The following is a 12,818-nucleotide window of genomic DNA, read 5'->3' on the forward strand; positions in this document are numbered from 1 at the left end:
ACAGCCATTGGCCTCTCCGTCTCCTGCCCCGCCCTTCAGGCATCCCAGAATATCTGGCTGCCAAACCAGGGGGTGGGGCCACTGGTGTGTGACACGGGTGACCTCGGAGTTGGCCTGGGATCTCCAACCAAAACTGGCCTCAAATGGCAGGATGCGACCTGACCTTCCGGCCTTCTCAGAAAGGGACCAGAAAGTGAGCAGTGATCACAACAGCGAGGCACAGAAAGGTTAGGAAGCCCGAGCCTGGGTCTAAAGCCCAACGCTGTAGCTTCTTAGCTTGTGTGACAAGGCCTAAACCGACCCACCGGGCCTCAATTTCCCTGTCTGTAGAATGGGTATTAGAGCATACTTCAGAGGGCTGTGCGGAGTACCTGAATTAACAGCTCTATGTCACACGCTAGTAAAGTAGTGCTCAAAATTCTCCAAGCCAGGCTTCAGCAATATGTGAACAGTGAACTTCCTGATGTTCAAGCTGGTTTTAGAAAAGGCAGAGAAACCAGAGATCAAATTGCCAACATCTGCTGGATCGTGGAAAAAGCAAGAGAGTTCCAGAAAAACATCTATTTCTGCTTGACTATGCCAAAGCCTTTAACTGTGTGGATCACAATCAACTGTGGAAAATTCTGAAAGAGATGGGAATACCAGACCACCTGATCTGCCTCTTGAGAAACCTGTATGCAGGTCAGGAAGCAACAGTTAGAACTGGACATGGAACAACAGACTGGTTCCAAATAGGAAAAGGAGTACGTCAAGGCTGTATATTGTCACCCTGTTTATTTAACTTATATGCAGAGTACATCATGAGAAACGCTGGACTGGAAGAAACATAAGCTGGAATCAAGATTGCTGGGAGAAATATCGATAACCTCAGATATGCAGATGACACCACCCTTATGGCAGAAAGTGAAGAGGAACTAAAAAGCCTCTTGATGAAAGTGAAAGAGGAGAGTGAAAAAGTTGGCTTAAAGCTCAACATTCAGAAAACGAAGATTATGGCATCTGGTCCCATCACTTCATGGGAAATAGTAGGGAAACAGTGGAAACAGTGTCAGACTTTATTGTTTTGGGCTCCAAAATCACTACAGATGGTGACTGCAGCCATGAAATTAAAAGGCACTTGCTCCTTGGAAGGAAAGTTATGACCAACCTAGATAGCATATTCAAAAGCAGAGACATTACTTTGCCAACAAGGGTTCATCTAGTCAAGGCTATGGCTTTTCCTGTGGTCATGTATGGATGTGAGAGTTGGACTGTGAAGAAGGCTGAGCGCCGAAGAATTGATGCTTTTGAAGTGTGGTGTTGGAGAAGACTCTTGAGAGTCCCCTGGACTGCAAGGAGATCCAACCAGTCCATTCTGAAGGAGATCAGCCCTGGGATTTCTTTGGTAGGCATGATGCTGAAGCTGAAACTCCAGTACTTTGGCCACCTCATGTGAAGAGTTGACTCACTGGAAAAGACTCTGATGCTGGGAGGGATTGGGGACAGGAGGAGAAGGGGATGACAGAGGATGAGATGGCTGGATGGCATCACTGACTCGATGGGCGTGAGTCTGGGTGAACTCCGGGAGTTGGTGATGGACAGGGAGGCCTGGCGTGCTGTGATTCATGGGGTCCCGAAGAGTCGGACACGACTGAGCAACTGAACTGAACTGACTGAAAAGCTTTAGAACTACTTTCCAGCCCCCTCTGTTTTGCACTATGGACCCTTTTGACGGTCTGGTGGAAATCCTAGACATTTTCTCAGAACATTGCTTTTAAAAGCATAAAGCAAAATGCTGAAGATTGCGAGGACAATTACTATCAAAATATATTAAAACCCACAAATTTATGATATAGTAATATGTATTTATCAGTACATATAGTAATATGTATTTAATATGTATCAATAACAGGACTGGCAAATTAACTTTTCCTCTTCTAGTGGTATCAGTGTATTGTTACTCAGCATGAATAACACTGAATTGTGGGGGTGGTCTCTGACTCACCTCCTCACACCTATTGGTCAGCAAACAACTACAGATAGGGCGTGTGAGAGGCTGAGAATCTGAGTCACTAATGCAAGAGCAGGTGGATTCACCATTTGGCCACTAACCCTCTACTGGCCACAGTCAATGGCAGCTCTGTTTTAGGAGTGTCTGAAACAGAGTGTGATTTAGCAGTGGGTTAATGACTGTCAGCATTTTGAAATCTTTAATGAGCATAAGTAACATTTTGAGATACTTGTGATAACTACAATTTGATATCAATGTATCTTCAACTGGTGACAAAAACACATACTGTTAATACTTCATAAAGAAGGAGATGGTAAATTTTGGTTAGAGGTCAGTGGAAATAAATATATAATTTTTTTCCCATCCAAGTTGATGGGATGGGAAGCCCAAGTTAAGAGCTTTCCTTTTAGAACAATGTCTGACACATACTAAGTGTCTGCAGTTATCATCATTATTATCATCCCAGGCTAGGGAACGCCCAGGACTTTGGAGTCAGCCAGAATCAGTTCCACATGAGTTTAGAATTAACATACACGTGGCTATGTATAAAACAGATAACTAACAAGGACCTATTATATAGCACAGAAAACTAAACTTAGTATTTTATAATAACTTGTAAGGAAAAAAGAGTCTGAATATATATATTCTTATATTCTGTATTTATCAAAATCGCTTTTCTGTACACTTGAAATCAACACATTGTAAATCAACTATGCGTCAATTTAAAAAAATCAGTTCTACTTGCTATGTGACTGAGTCCACCTCTTACATTTCTCTGAACCTGTTTCTTTGTCTCTAGAAGAGCAGAGAGGGAATTAGACCTTAGCTCTGAGGATGTCTTTTAGTATTTGAAATCTGGAACATGAGGTAGATCTGAGTTGTTATTGCTTTACTTCTGTGGGGAGGGGCCTGGGAGGGCTGCCCCGTCCGTGTCACCTAACTTGGACTCTCTACCAGTACCTCCAAAGCCTGTCAGGAACTGAATCGTCAGAGATTCAAAGTCTGAATTTGGTCCACGGATGTCCATGTGGTATGTGTGTGTGTTAATTATCATTTAACAATTTCACATACAAATTGAGTCCTCTGGAACTTGGCCAGCTCTGTTGACCTCATTCTACCTTCGCACGTGGCATCAAACATGAGTGCAGATTGTCAGCTGCTGCCTTCAAGGGGATGCCAGCTCGCCAGGTCCCCAGAGGCCTTGCTCCCTCATTTGTGAACCAGCAGGCTCAAATTTGCAGCTCGGCCCTCACGTTTCTGGCTTTGTCCTTGGTCGCATGTCCTCCTGCCCTGCACTCTGTGTATCCCTCTAACACTCCTCTGTGCTGTCTCCTCCTTTAATGCTTTTCCTTCTTCCCACACTAGCTTCCCTGTGATGCTCCAATAAACAGACGTATCTCCATCATCCTGATTTCATCAAACACTACCCTGAGCTGGCACATGAGCTAGGGGTGAGACGCCAGCCAGCCTGACCTCCCTGAACTCACAATCCTGTAGGGGAGAAACCAACAAGACACCACTTGTACTCAGATCCTCCCCGAAAAGGACTGGGGGCCTAACAGCTACGCTGGTGCCTTTACTGCCCCCCAACCCCCACCCCCACCTGAAGGACCTGGCAGGGCTGAGAAGTAGAGGCATGGTAAATGGCAGCTTCTATTTTCTTCAATTTTTTAATCAGGATTTTAAAAATAAATTTATTTATTGGTTGCACTGGGTATTCACTGCACACATTTTGTCTAGTTGCTGAGAGTGGGGTCTAACATAGAGTTGCAGTGCGCAGGCTTCTCACTGCACTGGCTTCTCTTGTGGAGCACAGGTTCTAGGCATGGGCTCAGTAGTTGCGGCACAAAGGCTTAGTTACTCCACGGCAGGTGGGATCTTCCTGGACCAGGGATCGAACCTGTGTCTCCTGCATTGTCAGGAGGATTCCTATCCATGGTATCACCAGGAAAGTCCCGCAGCTTCTATTTTGAGGGTAGTTTTATGAGTTTATAAAAGGTCTTTGAACTTATTTGCTGCAAAAATGTCAAAGGTAATAGTAGCTCATTGAGTGGAAGGAAAGTGAAAGTGTTAGTTGCTCAGTCCTGCCTGACTCTTCGATGCCATGGACTATAGTCCGCCAGGCTCCTCTATCTGTGCCAAGAATACTGGCAAGTCTCCAGGCAAGAATACTGGAGTGGGTTGTCATTTCCTTCTCCAGGGGAATCTTCCCAACCCAGGAATCGAACATGGGTCTCCTGCATTGTAGGCAGATTCTTTACTGGCTGAGCCACCAGAAAAGCCCAAATGGAAGGTGGATGTGTCCTTTCCCCAGCAGGATCCCATCCCGTTGCCCAGAATGGGCCACTGTTAAGTTTTCTGGGTGTTCTTCCCTTCTCTACATACTATATGCAGACACTCTACATGCTATTTAGCAAACACACTTTTCTGCATTTTTATGAGATAATCAATTCCAAATGAAATCATACACGTAAAGTGCTTAGAATAATGCCCAGCACAGTCAGTTATTTTTTTGGGCCACACTTGTAGGTCTTGCAGGATCTCAGTTCTCAGATCAGGTATGAACCTGAGACACGACAGTGAAAGCCTAGAATCCTAACCACTAGGCCACCAGGAAATTCCCAATCAGCTACTATTTTTCTTAACACACCTCAAACAGCTTTTTCAATCAGTAGATGCAGATCTTTTATTATTGTCTCCAAGCTGAGGAGGGAAGTTCCTGTAGGAACTCCATCTTGGGGAAAGGGGTGAAATGTGCCTTCCCCCGAGGTAGGTATGGTTGATCTAAGAGAAATCAAGTGAAAAAGGCCTGCCCCTATTTGGAAGGGGTGCTAAAGGTACCCAACCCCTCCTCTGCTGAGAGCTGACAGGTGACATCCAATTACCTGAGGCAGGGACAGGGCCAAAACCAGGGCCGGGGAGGCCCTCCCGCACCTGGTCCAGGCCTGAGACTTGTCCACGCTGCTAGGCAAGGCCTCTCCTGCCTCCCAGGGCTGCACTCCCCAGTGGGCGGGGGAGGAGCTGCTCAGGCCTGATGCTGATCTCTCCTGACAGCTGCTCCTAAGGCCGGCAGGGCGGGCAGTGGGGGAAGGGACAGATTTAAAGGTCTGGCTGTCCCGCCCCTGCCAGACCCGGGAAGGCAGACGCTGGTGAGCATCCTCTGAGGGCAAGGCTCTCTCACGTATGAGAAGCAGGAACCTCTGTGCCCTGATTTCCGCCTCTTGGTATCATGAACGAACGCCACTGGTCCTCATTCCGGCTTTCACCCCACAGGACATCTGGGAGACGAGCGGCACCCACCATGCGATTTCGACGCCTGACCCCTGGCTACTTCCGAGTGCTACAGGTAAGTACCCCAACGGATGGCTTCCAGCACCGACCCTATCCGCCCCTTACCATGGCCGGGATGATACCCAGTCACCAGGCTGTCACGTTCCCGGCCGCCTGAGCAACCAGGGCCCAGATGGGCAGTGAAGCGAGAGGGATTGGGGTGGAATCTCCCTGGGGCAGCAATGGCATCCATATCTCCTTTCCCCAGCTGTAGCTTCTCAGCCCCTTTCCACCCCACCCGTCTTCCCAGTAGTCTCGACTGACCCCTCAGGTGGACCCTCTGTGCATCTCCAGATGCAGATAGCCGGGGAGCTGAAGGCAGAGCCCCGGAGTCCGCTGGCGGGGATTGTGGCTGCAGTGCTGGCTGTCCTCGGGCTGGGCGGCTCCTGCTATGCTGTCTGGAAGATGGTGGGGCAGCGGCGGCGGCCACAGGCTCCATGACGAAGCAGGCAGCCTCTCACCTCGGCCCCTGGATTCACAGGGGCTACAATCTCAGGAGCCTACTTCTTTCTTTTCCTGGGGGTCACTCCCTGTCCTCATTGTAAGCAAGAGTATAAACCTGATCCTACCCATCACCCCACACACACCTGGGCTCCAAAGGGGGCTTCAGCACAGATGCCAGGACCCCTGAGGGATGGCAAGGATGCAGGCTCTAAGGCTGAATCAAGCAGGGAGTAAATTCCTGGGTCCTGTACACAGGAGTAGTAGAGAAATCTTTACAGGGCTTGAATTTGGAGGAGTGGCCTGGAGGTTAGTGAGTCAGAAGCAAGCCCTATTTATCCATTTCTTTTATTGGAAAGGAGGGTATCTGGAAGAGGCCATCCACTCCCCAAACCAAAAGAGATTCGCACAGTCTCTCCCAGCTTGGCCCCTGTACCACTGTCCATGGGCAGCTCCTCTGCCTTGCATCCTCAGGCCATGTCATGTAGACGTGTCCATCTCAGGGACCTCAGTGGATACTTCTGTGGGGACTGCCAGCCGCTGGGGAGGAATATAGGAACCCATGCCCGCTGCCCTCTCCGCTTCTTCCTGACTGTAGGGCTCCACACTCAGCTGCTTTAGCCTGGGAAAAAAGAATAGGAAATTGAAAGCTGACCAGACGCAAGCTCTGTCTGCCCGGCAACCCATCCATCAATCCTCTCCTTGCTCCTTCATACCTCTTCTTGTGATCTTTGGATCGGAAGTGGGTCTTCAGGTTGGCAGAATCGATGAAGTACCTCCTGTAGGGATGAGGTGGGTAGGGAGGAGAGTCAGAAGGTGATGCCTCTCAGGTAGGCCTACTTCCCTGACCCTAGCTCATTCGCTGACGCTAGGCTCCGGGCTTGAAGGCATGGGAGGCCGGCAGACCCACATGGGTCCCAAGAGAGGGAAACCCTGCACACCCTGGGCCCGGACCTCACACCTCCGGCCCGTACCGCGGACCCTTCTCCTCCTCAGGCCTGGGCCTGGCCAGAACTCACGCGCAGGCCAGACAGCGATGCAGGCCTCCCCCTGGCAGGTCGGGATCGGGTTCAGCGCCTGGGTCTGGCCGGGGCCGTGTGGCGACCTGGGGCCGCAACTCGCGGTGAATCTCATCCAGGTCCGGCCGCCGCCGCTTCGCCTTCATCTGACGGGCCAAAGAGTGCGCTCGGTGCGCGCCCGTTCGGCGGGAGCGACCCATGATGGGTGACAGCAAGATCAGAGGTCCCAGAACCGAGGTGGGAGGACACGTGGGGGCGCTTCCGGACGGCTCGATGACGTCATATGACGCTCCGGGACGGGTCGGGCTCCACCGGACCGCCTCTGATGACGTCACTCGCGCGGCTCGCGCTTCGAGCGCCCCCAGGCGGTCGTCGACGTCAGTGACTGAGCTCGGGATCCGGCCTCACCAAGCGTCCTCTTCTGTCACTGGAGGGGGCTCGGTGGTGTGAGCCGTGCGGGCATTTCGGCCAGTCCCCTGGCCAAACCCATCCAGCCTGGCCCAACCGATTTCAGCGCCGTCCTCTGGCCTTGTCACACCTTCCTGGTTCCCCCATCTTAGATTCCGCGGTTGAGGGGAGAGGGGGAATAATGTTGCATCTCTGGGAGGCACTGAAAAATGTCTTGTGATGTGAATAAATGAATAAGTAAGAGTGAAGACGTTTGGGATCCCAGCTCCCACAGGGCGCCGAGATCTCTCTGGTCCTTGAGAAAGCCCTCGCCATTTGAAACCCCTCCCCAGTTATTCCTCCTAGAGATCACAGTGCCCTGTCAGAGACTCAAGGGGGTCAGCTCCTCTCACAAGAAGAGGAGATTCTCACAGAAGGACCTCCCATCTTTGACCCCTTGCTCTGAGCCCTGGACTGTCAGGCGTGGGCTGGCATCAAAGAGAGAGATCAGCCTAGATGGTGTGTGCTCAGTCTGGGGAGAGGGCCAGAGAGCCTTTCCCCATGCATCAGAGCTGGGTGCCTTTTTCCTTCCAGGTTGACCACAGGAACTCAGCAATAATTCAGGGGCTCCAGTTCTTTGGAACCTGTTGCCAGGAAACAGGGAGACCAGCACGTGCATCCCTGGGGAGAGGAATCAGTTTCCAGCCCAAAGCGGTGAAATGTAAGCCCAGGGCACCCACTGGGAGCCTTGGGGCCTTCCCACTCCAGACCATACAGGCTGAGTGAAGGTATAGGGCAGGGCCCTGTTGAGGGTACGGCCCTGTTGAGGGCACAGCTGGTATGGCTACAGCCGCAGAGGCACCACTGTGGGTCCTAAGCCCAAAGACTTTGTAAATAGAATTCGTGAATGGAAAAGAATTTTTCTGGAGCCTTTCCAAATAATCAAATTCAAGAACTCCTAGGCCCAGGAAGGAGGCTTCTGTAAAGAAAGATGTCTTCATTATGTTTTCATTATTCTTGCAAATATGGGTCAAGATAAGGGGCTGAAGGGGCAGAAGCTGGGTCTCACCACAGACTCTTTTGGATCGGGTTCACCTGCTGGGCACTGTGCCATCTGGGGAAGCTGGTGCATCTTTAATGAGGTCACCTGATGCTTGGGACAGGCTCTCAGACTCACCAGGTTCCTGGAGCCAGACTCACTGGGTGCCCCCTGAACCACCAGCTTCCCGTGCCTGGGTGCCAGGCCTATTTCCCATGCAGCCATGAGCCAGGCCTTCTGGAAAACCTACAAGTCCAAAGTGCTACAGACCCTGAGTGGGGAATCTGAGGAGGGCCTGGCAGAGGAGGTGGGTACCATCCTGCTTGCTGGATGGGGCATGGGCAGAGGGGCAGCAGGAGTGAAAGGTACAGAGAAGAAGAAGGGACTGGTTCTGAGGAGGGAGGGGAGAGAAAGAGCCATTGACTTGTGTGGAAGCAACTGGCAATACAGGGATGACCAATGGCATGGTGCACTGGCAGAAAGTCAGGACATTCCAGCAAACCAAAGAAGAAGGGAAGACTTGGGGGGGGGCACCTGAGGAGTGGTCAGCGTCTCCAAAGATCTCAAGGGCTGCCACATGGACGGGATCCTTTTAGGACCCAAGGGCAGCACCCATGCAGATACACTCAGTTTGACACACGTTTCTAACGGGCAGAGCTGAGCAGAAGTGGGATGATTTGCTTTGAGAGGAAGGGAGCCCCTAGGACTGGCGGCAGGATAAGCAGCATTTGTTACACTGAGGGTCACTGTAGCAGCTCAGATCAGAGCCATTACTTGGACCATGTTTGTTCTGACATTAAAAAAAAGGTTTTTGAAAAGAGTTTTACCTCTGGAAAGTAAAAGTGAAAGTCGCTCAGTCCTGTCTGACTCTTTGTGACCCTATGGACTGTAGCCTGCCAGGCTCCTCTGTCCATGGAATTCTCCAGGCAAGAATACTGGAGTGGGTCGCTGTTCCCTTCTCCAGGGGATCCTCCCAACCCAGGGATTGAACCCAGGTCTCCTGCACTGCAGGTGGATTCTTTACCATCTGAGCCCCCAGGGATGGCAGTTACACAAATAGACACGGCAGAGGCAGGAATTAGTTTCAGGGTGTGTGTATGTCAGTGTGAATAAATGTATGTCTACACAGGTTGGTATCCAGGGCTGACCCTGTGTAGAAGTGTCTGTGGGTCAGTATAGGGATTGGTTTCTGTGTGGAATCCCCAGGTAAGGTGTGTGTGTGTGCAGGTGTGAACAGGTTATAGGCATTTTCAGGTGTATACCTTTGAGGCAGAAGACTATGGAAGCATTCACAGGTATTGTGTTTGTATGGTATGCGTGTTTGGGTGTGTGTGTACATCTGTGTTTTAGTGTCTGTGAATGGGTGAAGTTTTGTGTGCTGAGTGGGCTTCCATGCACCTGTCTGCAGTTGTGGAAGAGCACAGGTGTGAACTGTATGAGCATCCTTGGGTAAGTGTCTCACAGCACATGTATCTATATACAGGTGAAGAGCTGTAGCCATATGGAGGCACACTCATGTATAGGTGTGTGTCTCCATTGGCGTGCAAGCCTTTGTCCATGTGTGTGGCAGTGTGTATGAATGTGTCTGTGGGTGAGCAGGTATGTGAGCTCAAAGGTGTCTGCAAGGATCTACTCTACAGGTAATGTGTATGACAGGTAGTTTTGCATAGAGGTACAAACACCTGTGTGCAGTTTTGGAGGGTGTCAGGGGGCTAGGTGTGTCTTGTTTCCATGGGGTTTCAAGTTCTGGTCTGTGTGCATCAGGCTGGCAGGAGGGAAGGGAGGTCGTATTCCTCTGGGGCCTCTCTCATACTGGGTGGGGGTCTTGTGTCCCAGAAGGAGAACCCAGTGTTAGTGGAGTCTGAGATGGCAGAACCCACTGAAGAGGCCTTCAACCCCATGTCACAGCTGGCCCGCCGGGTGAGTTCTGCTTTTTTCCGCCCCAATCCTGGGGAACTGGGCAGAAGCCTCTGTGGAGTCCTGGGAGGTGTGCTGGGGCCCTCCTTGACCCTCAGCCCCTCTCTCCCAGGTTCAGGGAGTCGGGGTGAAAGGTTGGCTGACGATGTCATCTTTGTTTAACAAAGAAGATGAGGACAAGCTGCTGCCACCGGAGCCCTGTGCTGACCAGTACGTGTGTGTTTCGGGGGAGGCCGTCTGAAACAGACCTGGGGACCCTCTTCTCCCATGTCCTTTCCTTCTGTTTTGTCTTTCTGACCATGGAGGACTGGGGAGGGCCAGCCCCTGGCTGTTCCTGTTTCTCTCTCTCTCAGCAGGAAAGAGGCCAATCTGGGAGATTAGATTAGATCTCAGGAGGAATTTACCAGCTGTTGGGATTGAGATGCTAGAAGGTATTACTGTGTCTCTCCCCATCCATGTGGGAGGGGTCACCTCCCTAGAATAAGGGAAACCAGGAGAGAAGTTTTAGGTGTTTGGAACAGAGAGTGGTTCAGATCAGTGGTTCTTAAGTATTGGTCTAAACGCTCATCCTCCCAGGGAACTTGAGACAGACAGATTCCCAGACCTTCCTTCAAAGATTCTGATTCAATGGGTGTTGGCTGAGGCCGGGGATCTATATTTTCAGCGAGCTCTCTTTAGACTTGAGGGTAACAGTTTAGGAACCCCTGTCTTAGCGAGTCCTTGATGCTCGGGGCCACAGGGTCAGATCCAGGGTCTGATCTCCCCCCTAGCTCTGTTCTGGGACACACTCCATTTCTGCCCTTTCCTCCAGCCCAGTCACACTTCCCTTTTGACATCCCCCCTATTCCTTTCTTCCTTAGGGTTCCCCCGACCCGCCCATCTCTCTTGCCGCAGGGTTCCTTTTCTCTCTCCTGCCCATGGACTCAAGCTTCAACACCATTCCTGATTGCCCTTCCCGACATCTCCTTGCTACCTCCCGAGTCTCCCTCTCCCCTAAGCCTTTGATCTAGGCCCTTCTCCTTCCTCGGGGTCCCTGCACCCGTCCTCTCCCCAGCGTCCCCCATTTTTCTGGACCCTCTTTCCCTCCATCCGGGAAACCAGACCCCTGTTCCCGCCCCGCCCCTTTCCCCCGGGCTCTGCGGGTTTTCCCGAAGGACCGCCTCCAGAATCTGACCGCGTCCCTCCCCTACCCCGATCGGGTGCCACCACCACCTCCCATCCTTCCGCCCGCTCCTCTCTCAGGGCTCCTCCCCACCTTCCCGCAGCCTCCATCTCCCCTGCTCTGGCCTCCTCCCTCTCCCTGAGTACCAACTCTGACCCCGTGAGCCCGGCTCTCTCCCCACGGATCCTGATCGCGACCCTTTTTCCCAGCGAAAGTGAAAGTCGCTCAGTCGTGTCTGACCGACTGCGACCCCATGGACTATACAGTCCATGGAATTCCTCAGGCCAGAATACTGGAATGGGTAGCTGTTCCCTTCTCCAGGGGATCTTCCCAACCCAGGGATCGAACCCTGGTCTCCCGCATTGCGGGCGAATTCTTTACCAGCTGAGCCACGAGGGAAGCCCAGACCCCCTCACCTAATGCCCTGACCCCTATCCCAGTAGCCTCTGAGTACTCCTCTCGCCTCCATGCCCTGACCTCCTCCCAGTCTCCCGGGTCTCTCCTCCCTCCCAGCCCTCGACCTCGCCCGGGCCCCACTGGCCCCACGATAGGTCCCCTGACCCCGCCTCCTGTCCTTTGGCCTCTCCGGGGCCTCCCGGCCAGCCCCTGACCCCGCCTCTCTCCCGCAGCCCGCTGGCTGCGCAGCCCGCCCCGCAGGCGGCGGCCGAGGCGCGCGGGCCGGGCTTCTGGGACGCGTTCACCAGCAGGTGGCAGCAGCAGCAGGCGGCCGCCGCGTCCATGCTGCGCGGAGCGGAGCCCACCCCGGAGCCGGACCCCGAAGCCGGGGACGAGGCCGCCGAGCGCCCCGAGCCGCGCGAAGCTGATCCCGTGGCCGGTTTCAAGTGGGGCTTCCTCACTCACAAACTGGCCGAGATGAGGGTGAAAGCGGCACCCAAGGGCGACTAGCCGGCCGGCTGGCCGAACTGGGCGCCCGCTCCTCCCCTTCCGGATAAAAACCTGGCCTGACACCTCTGGTGACCGCGTGCTTTTATGTCCGGACGGAGAAGGCTGCTTTGGGGTGGGCAACCTCAGGCCCGGGTCCAACTGGAGTGGTCCTCGCCTTGTGCCCCCACAAACCTACAGGGAGAAAAACGACCAGGGACATCCCTGGTATCAGTACAGATTGTATTCGATTTGGGGCACCATCTTACCAGTATGGACAGGTCTTGCCGCCCTCTCCAGCCGCTTTTAATTCGACACTTTGCTTGTGGCCTTGTCCCTGTACTAGGGGAAGGTCAGAGACTAACAAGAGAACCCCGACTACCAGCGGGTCCCACGCAAGGTGATAGGTTGAGGCCCCAAAATCAGGCTGTACTTGGGAGCTCAGAGGAGATGAGACCGGCTGGGAAATTCAGGAGTTCCCGAGAGAGAGCTAGAGAACGCATATACGGAATCTTAGCTGAGTGGAAAGAAAGGGGAAGGTAACCCGCCTAAAAGGAAGAGGAAGTGAATAAAGACTTGGAGGTGTGAACGTGTGAGGAAAACAGGTGACCTTGTTTTAAGGGAAAGAAAGGCAGTGATGAGGTGAGGCTG

General features: G+C 52.6%; 3 protein-coding genes across 5 annotated transcripts; 2 read left to right on the top strand and 1 right to left on the bottom strand.

Moving 5' to 3' along the window:
* Positions 1–5,094: 5,094 nt before the first annotated feature.
* On the top strand, positions 5,095–5,914 carry ZNF593OS (ZNF593 opposite strand). Of its 2 annotated transcripts, XM_061392662.1 has the most exons (3): positions 5,107–5,139; positions 5,264–5,336; positions 5,615–5,914. In XM_061392662.1, exons 2-3 carry the CDS (start codon positions 5,292–5,294, stop codon positions 5,759–5,761), a joined length of 192 nt encoding a protein of 63 aa, XP_061248646.1. In that variant the 5' UTR covers positions 5,107–5,139; positions 5,264–5,291; the 3' UTR covers positions 5,762–5,914. The 2 variants fall into 2 exon arrangements, with proteins under 2 accessions (XP_061248636.1, XP_061248646.1); XM_061392652.1 differs by having other exon boundaries at positions 5,095–5,336.
* On the top strand, positions 5,263–12,766 carry C2H1orf232 (chromosome 2 C1orf232 homolog). Of its 2 annotated transcripts, XM_061392671.1 has the most exons (5): positions 5,263–5,336; positions 7,762–8,513; positions 10,043–10,126; positions 10,236–10,333; positions 11,915–12,766. In XM_061392671.1, exons 2-5 carry the CDS (start codon positions 8,430–8,432, stop codon positions 12,189–12,191), a joined length of 543 nt encoding a protein of 180 aa, XP_061248655.1. In that variant the 5' UTR covers positions 5,263–5,336; positions 7,762–8,429; the 3' UTR covers positions 12,192–12,766. The 2 variants fall into 2 exon arrangements, 1 of the variants encoding a protein (XP_061248655.1); XR_009731466.1 differs by lacking the exon at positions 11,915–12,766 and having other exon boundaries at positions 7,762–7,888; positions 10,236–10,965.
* Positions 6,094–7,388, bottom strand: ZNF593 (zinc finger protein 593). Its single transcript, XM_061392639.1, has 3 exons — positions 6,781–7,388; positions 6,478–6,540; positions 6,094–6,383 (listed from the first exon to the last, which is right to left on the bottom strand). Exons 1-3 carry the CDS (start codon positions 6,978–6,980, stop codon positions 6,242–6,244), a joined length of 405 nt encoding a protein of 134 aa, XP_061248623.1. The 5' UTR covers positions 6,981–7,388; the 3' UTR covers positions 6,094–6,241.
* Positions 12,767–12,818: the final 52 nt, after the last annotated feature.

Source organism: Bos javanicus, chromosome 2, assembly GCF_032452875.1.
Source record: "Bos javanicus breed banteng chromosome 2, ARS-OSU_banteng_1.0, whole genome shotgun sequence".
NCBI classification, from domain to species: Eukaryota; Metazoa; Chordata; class Mammalia; order Artiodactyla; family Bovidae; genus Bos; species Bos javanicus.

Bases quoted from the DNA above. Each gene is read 5' to 3' on its own strand.
- ZNF593OS (XM_061392652.1), top strand. From the start codon at position 5,220: ATGAACGAACGCCACTGGTCCTCATTCCGGCTTTCACCCCACAGGACA. The intron at 5,337-5,614 runs GTAAGTACCCCA...GTGCATCTCCAG, and splicing joins GCTACTTCCGAGTGCTACAG to ATGCAGATAGCCGGGGAGCT.
- ZNF593 (XM_061392639.1), bottom strand. From the start codon at position 6,980: ATGGGTCGCTCCCGCCGAACGGGCGCGCACCGAGCGCACTCTTTGGCC. The intron at 6,541-6,780 runs GTGAGTTCTGGC...TCATCCCTACAG, and splicing joins CATCGCTGTCTGGCCTGCGC to GAGGTACTTCATCGATTCTG. The intron at 6,384-6,477 runs GTATGAAGGAGC...CTTTTTTCCCAG, and splicing joins TCCAAAGATCACAAGAAGAG to GCTAAAGCAGCTGAGTGTGG.
- C2H1orf232 (XM_061392671.1), top strand. From the start codon at position 8,430: ATGAGCCAGGCCTTCTGGAAAACCTACAAGTCCAAAGTGCTACAGACC. The intron at 8,514-10,042 runs GTGGGTACCATC...CTTGTGTCCCAG, and splicing joins AGGAGGGCCTGGCAGAGGAG to AAGGAGAACCCAGTGTTAGT. The intron at 10,334-11,914 runs GTACGTGTGTGT...TCTCTCCCGCAG, and splicing joins CCGGAGCCCTGTGCTGACCA to CCCGCTGGCTGCGCAGCCCG.